Raw genomic sequence first — 6820 nt, 5'->3', positions numbered from 1 at the left:
CTATAAAAGGTTTAAACATGTGAAATATGAATATGAAACAATTCATATCAGAATATTAACTGCCTAATGTACATGTATAACAAAACAATTTACAAACAACAAATATTACCGAAATGAACCAACCACAACCACTAGACTACAGGTTCCTGACTTGATCCAAGGTTAATGTTATAAAAATATCTTGAAACGTGTGCTTATTCTTTTGAATTACTTTTAAATTATTACTGATAACAAACTGTCATGGTATCAACAGAATCTTTTCTCTCTATAAGAGAAACGTGAACTATATTAAAGACGTCATTGCATTTCAAGTGCTACAAGAAAGTATGAAAGAGCAACAGTTTTAATATAGACGACTGCATATATATAATCTACATATTTAGTTCTATTAATAAAACAAGGAGATGTGGTATGCCTCCCAACGAACAACAACAGAACAAGGATACTATATAAATAACCATAATGTTCAACGTCAGACGTCGACAAAATCGGTTTAACCCGCCATATTTATATGCACCTCTGTCCCAAGTCGGACGAAGTCATGTTATAGATATGTCTTTGTGTAGTTATACATTTAGTTTGATGAACGATATTCTGACATTGTGCTTTACATCTAGATGACATCTATTTTTTTTCTCTCGGACCTATTCAGAACTTCTTGTATGGTGCTGACTGCTTAATATTGAAAAACTGTATTGGTGACCCCTGTCTGATAGTTTTGTATTTGTTGCTAATGTGATTGAATTTGACTGTTTTTTATGACAGCTCCTTTTCCGCCTTTCACAAAAATCATCAATGAAAACATCATTGCGCATGGAAAGCTGTAAAAGTCATCTTGATAACTAGCGAAACTAATCGTCAGGAAAAAAAAAACCCGCACTGGTTTACGCCAAAAACATTGAATAACACCAGTTATGACATACAACAAATAACAACAATCAAAAATGAGAAGTCGTGGCTTGAAACAGGCACATAACGAATGTGGTCATAAAGTTCATCAAAAGAATCCTCTTTAATGTATTAATGTGTTGAAATGAAAGATTAAATATAGCCATGGAGTTTTAAAATAAAATTCTTGTTTTTATCCCAAACCAACTTATGATATTTGTTGATGATTAATTTTTATTGATTGTTGATTGCTTTATGTCCAGTGGCAAATATTTCACGATGGTTCTGGACGAGAACAAGTTAACAATAAATACAACAGGTACTAGTAGGTCTTTTAATAATAGAGGCCCATCCCGATGATGATCAGGGGGAATTTCGACTTCCACTGGAAAATAAAGGTATATAAGTAAGGGACAAAAATTTTGCCATGCAACAAGAAGAGTTGTTGCAAGGGTTCTTAACAGAGATCTTGTCACTCTATTTACTCGAGGCATTGGATTAAACCTCGATATATGCATTCTGACAGGACGTAGCTGCAAATTTGATACATCTTTCACAGCCAGACGGACGCCCCACTTTAACAAGCTTTTTACTGCCGATCGGAACAGGACCAAGTGAGCATATTTCTATTCCCAACTCACCCTTGGGGCTTATGATATTTGTGATAGGGCCCCTTGTGATAGCATAACCGAGTTTTTTTATTAGGTCTTGAATTTGACTACAACTTTCTGTACTTAAAAATGATTGAACTTTCAGTACTGTAAAATAATTAAATTTTCAGTACTGAAAAATGACTGAAATTTTCCGTACTGAAAAATGACTGAAATTTTCCGTACTGAAAAATGACTGAAATTTTCAGTACTGAAAAATGACTGAAATTTTCAGTACTGAAAAATGACTGAAATTTTCAGTACTGAAAATGACTGAAATTTTCAGTACTGAAAAATGACTGAAATTTTCAGTACTGAAAAATGACTGAAATTTTCAGTACTGAAAAATGGCTGAAATTTTCAGTACTGAAAAATGGCTGAAATTTTCAGTACTGAAAAATGACTGTAATTTTCAGTACTGTAATCAACTTTTTCCCAACATTACTGAAAATGATATAAAAGTTAATGTACTGAATAGTGATGTTTCCTAAAAGTACTGTTTATATAGCGGCATTTAATGTACTGTTTAGTAATGTTTACTAAACTTACTGTTTATATAGCGGCATTTAATGTACTGATTAGTAATGTTTCCTAAAAGTACTGTTTTTATAGCGGCATTTAATGTACATGTAAACGCTAGTCAAATTGTTGGTAGTGTATCTTTTTCTGCATGCTATATAAAGCGGGGTTTGTTCTTCAAGATTAAAAATATTCACATCGCATCCGTGAGAAATAAGCAGTTTTATACAAGGCTTTTGATAGTTTTCAATTGCCAAACATAAAGGCGTTTGATTAAAACTGTCGCATACGTTGATTTCGCAATTGTTCACAAGTAATAACTCAACTATTTCAACAAATCCCATCGCAGCTGAAATATGTAAGGCAGTCATTCCATGATTGTTAGCAGTGTTTATCGTACAGCCATATGATACCAAAAGACGTGCAATTTCTGTGTTTCCCCGTTCACAAGTTGTTGTAAAAGCAGTATTATCAATGTTGTCCAAGTGGTCGATTTCACAGAAACTGTTATTCAAAATGATTTCAACTATGTCATCATATTCCTGCGAACAAGCTATTTGCAAAGGACTCTGGCCTTCAATATTACTGCTATCTTTATCGCATTGACTTTCAACAAGTATTTCAACACAATCCGAACTTCCATTCCGACAAGCAAGAAATAGAGGTGTTTCTTTTAAATCATTCCTCTTATTCAGGTCACAGTCTTCACAGTTGAGTAAAAATTCAAGGAAATCATTATCGTCATTACTACAAACTAAATGCAGCAAAGTATTACCTTTAATATACGATAGATTAACATCAGATTTATACTGTATGAACATTTTTGCAATACCAAGATCATGTTCATAATATGCATAAAGCAGAGGTGTGATATCGTCGTCTTCTATTAAAAGAGTTTTGTTTATATTGATTGCATTTCCAGTGTCAAGTAATACTTGAATCAAATCTTCCCGTTTTAAGTCAATTGCAGTAAAAAGGGGGCCGTTTATAGATGTTATAAAAATACCGTTATGTATCTCGTCGTCAGTATTTATTTGTGTGTCACATAATACATCCCACAAAACGTCATCGGCTTTCAAATCTGTTTCAGTTGCGTGATCACGATTTAGTCTTTTAAATCTTTCTTCTATAATGAAGATATTTAAGATATCACAGCCGTTTGATGCGCTCAAAACCACTGCCCACAAATTTCCGGTAAGAATAGACAAAGTGTCACAGTGTTTAGACAAGAATGATATCAGTTTCTGTTGGTAATAAGTTGTTGTGGCTATTATACTGCGGAAAACAGTCACAAATGATCGACTTCTTATTTCTTCCTTGATTCTTTGAAAGTACAGCTCTTCTTGATCTTCATCAAGCATAATTACAAAATCGTCTGTTTCATCAAAGACTCTAAAACTCATTCGATCTGCAACGAAAGTGCGATTTCCATAATTTAGGATGGATTTGACCAACATTTTCCCGATGAAAAATGCAACAAAATCGAACACCTTATCGTGTATAGCTGAAAACGAACCTTCGCTTTCTTTAACAAATGTTCCTTTTAGTGTTTGCAGACTACGTAGAACGGATAATTTAGACGGCCTCTCTGACATTTCCAGTTCTTCGTACACTTCCTCAAACATATCATTAAATATTTGGTTATCTCTGTCTTTAAATAAGCATGTCTTTAAATTGTTGTTAAACAGAACTAGCAAAGCAAGGCCAAAAAAGCACTCTTTATTACTCGTCGCCATTTCATCTAATTCTTGTTTATATATATCATACGGCTTTTTAAAAAAATCAGGATTAAATTTCGTTCCCGATGATAGCTTACAAAGAAGGGGAAACGAATCCGTTTCAAAGATAACTCCGTCTCCTATTAGATCAATATATTCTTGATTTAAATGACATAATCCGATTTTACATTTCTCATTCAAATCCAATGCAAATTCATCAGAGAGAAGATCACATTCCTTTATTTTAAATGCCTGGATGAATTTCTCAAACTGTTTAGTTTTGCGTATATGCAGCCTGCAAGTTGCAATGATATGTATCGTATCTTCTGTTTGACTGATCAGTTTGACAATGGACTTTTTCAAATTCATCCATGAGGCAACACTGTGATTGTTAATAGCAAATTTCCCACATATATCATCAATGATGACTATTTGTTTTCGTCCAAATTTACAAAATTTCAAAATATCCGATGGTTCATTGATTGGCAAAATTTCATATCCCATTACATTACGAAAAAGTAACGCTAAGTGATAGGCTGTAGCACTTTTTCCCATTCCTGGACTACCACTGATTACAACAAATGATGTCTGCTGTACACTTTCCAAAATCTTTTGAACAGTAGATGTCACAAAGAAATTTTTATCGTCTTGTTCCCAATCAGCAACTTCTAATAAAAGGTTATCTGTAACCAACAAGTTCATACTTAGAAAATGTTATGGTATAGCAAAACAATAGATAGAGAACGAATGTGTACTTAATATTAGATGACTTAACACAGATGTACCCAACGAATGTTGCTAATGGGGGCGGTCAATTAAAAACGTATCCAAACGCATCAGATACGTGTTCGTGAGAAGAAATAAGGGGATATACCTAAAGAGTACGACCATTAATCTGAGTACAACTCAATGTAATAGTTTTAAAGAACAACGAAAATCCAACCTGGTTTGCGTTACTCAGTCTTTAGTTTTCTTGATTGTGTTTCGTGTACTATAAAAAAGAAGATGTGGTATGATTGCCAATGAGACAACTATCCACAAAAGACCAAAACGACAGACATTAACAACTATAGGTCACCGTACGGCCTTCAACAATGAGCAAAGTCCATACCGTATAGTCAGCTATAAAAGGCCCCGATAAGACAATGTAAAACAATTCAAACGAGAAAACTAACGGCCTTATTTATATAAAAAAAATGAACGAATAACAAATATGTAACACATAAACAAACGACAACCACTGAATTACAGGCTCCTGACTTGTGACAGGCACATGCATAAATAATGAGGCGGGGTTAAACATGTTAGCGGGATCCCAACCCTCCCCCTAACCTGGGACAGTGGTATAACAGTACAACATAAGAACGAACTATAAAAATACTGTTCTTTGTCTTTTTATCGTTTTCCAGTTTTTATTTGGCAAGTCATCGACAGGTTTTTTTCGACTTTTAAGTTTGAAAATCCTTTTTGTATCTTTTGTTTCTTTTTAATGAAACTTTGGGGCAACTTGTTAATGATTACGCACCCCTTTGTTGTTTCAATGCTAAAAATATGAAAGTATTATAAAAAAAAATCACATGATTTCCCCTTGTTCTCTTGTATTTGACAATTATGTGGCTTATAGATAGGGGATAACTGCATACGCTACTAGAAATGATTTCACTGAAAAAAGTTTTCTGATAAAGATATAGCTAAAACAAGTATAAATCTGTATCTATGCAGGTCACCTTTAATGATGTGTTCGACTTTTGTGACTCAGTTGGAGGTTTGTTTTGATTTGGAAATATGTGTAGAACTTTTTGTAAACAATGAAGTCTAGTACCACATGAACAAACAAGTAATTTATTTTTCAAATTTTATGATAAAAATTTATTTAACAAAGTCTGGGAATTTCTTGTAGGAACCTTGTTACTAAATCATCATTTTCTATTTAATGCAGTGAAACGATAAATGCAATTATGTGAACGACGTTTCTGTTTGGTATATGAACAAAATTGCGCATATTTGTTTTCATTTCTTTTGCTGCTATATTATTACACTGTGAAATTTCGTAATATACAGACCTACAAAAGTGATCACAACCCTTAATATAGTTTATTTTTAAATGCCTCACTTAGATTTCGGACTATATAGTTGCAAATTGTTTAGTAACAATTGCATATTTTGTACTACAAACAAATGTTTTCCTTAGTGAAACATGGTTAAAGATGTGTATGAGCTGCAATTTCAAGGTCCATTGAAAAAACGAAAAATAAGACAATGTTAACCTCTTTTTGTAAACTAATTTGACAAGACTTATTAAAAACACATTTCGACGATATAGTTTATGCTACCAATAATGTGCCATCGAGGATCATTTAAGGAACATACATTGTCACTATACCAAAATTAATATCGTTAACGATATTAATTATCATAAATGATAAAAAAAACAAATTTCCATTAATTTCTTTGAAGTTTGAAACTTCAAATCATTCATCACTTTGTCAATAGCTCCATATGCGTATGAAATCGTAACGCATGATCTGCTAACCCTTCTGCATAAACCTTGAAATCATCAATGGTTTTGGTTGGATTCTTCTTGTTCAGTCTTTAGTTTATTATGTTGTAAAATTGAGAAAGGAAATGGGGAATGTGTCAAAGCGACACTAACCCGACCATAGAGCAGACAACAGCCGAAGGCCACCAATGGGTCTTCAATGTAGCGAGAATTCCCGCACCCGTAGGTGTGTTTAGTAGACTGTGCTTGTATTTTGGTTGTTTTCCGTGGGTTTTTTTTTGTCATGGCATTGTCAGTTTGAGCTTTGTCCACCTCTCTTACTCAACAAATACTCCATTTCATATGTTAGTAGCCATTACATTTTGTATTATCTTTACTTTCTTCTAACTGGCAAATTTTTTCCTTGGCATATTTTAACTCTTCATCAACTTTAATATATTCTCCTTCCATTTTTTCCAATCTTCTCTCTTGTTGTGCGAAGGAAACATAAACTTCTCTGTATGAACTGTCAAGAGAGGTTGACATCAAAATATCACATTCCGTCT

At 33.4% G+C, this 6820-nt stretch overlaps 1 protein-coding gene across 1 annotated transcript; it reads right to left on the bottom strand.

Moving 5' to 3' along the window:
* Positions 1–2116: 2116 nt before the first annotated feature.
* LOC139523331 (uncharacterized) lies at positions 2117–4477 on the bottom strand. The gene has a single exon (XM_071317248.1). The coding sequence runs from the start codon at positions 4475–4477 to the stop codon at positions 2117–2119; it is 2361 nt and encodes a 786-aa protein (XP_071173349.1).
* Between the last annotated feature and the right edge of the window lie 2343 nt (positions 4478–6820).

Source organism: Mytilus edulis, chromosome 1 (assembly GCF_963676685.1).
Source record: "Mytilus edulis chromosome 1, xbMytEdul2.2, whole genome shotgun sequence".
In the NCBI taxonomy this organism is placed as follows: domain Eukaryota; kingdom Metazoa; phylum Mollusca; class Bivalvia; order Mytilida; family Mytilidae; genus Mytilus; species Mytilus edulis.
This window is presented reverse-complemented; position numbering and strand designations above follow the sequence as displayed.

Excerpts from the sequence above, each read along its gene's own strand:
- LOC139523331 (XM_071317248.1), bottom strand. The coding sequence starts at position 4,477 with ATGAACTTGTTGGTTACAGATAACCTTTTATTAGAAGTTGCTGATTGG.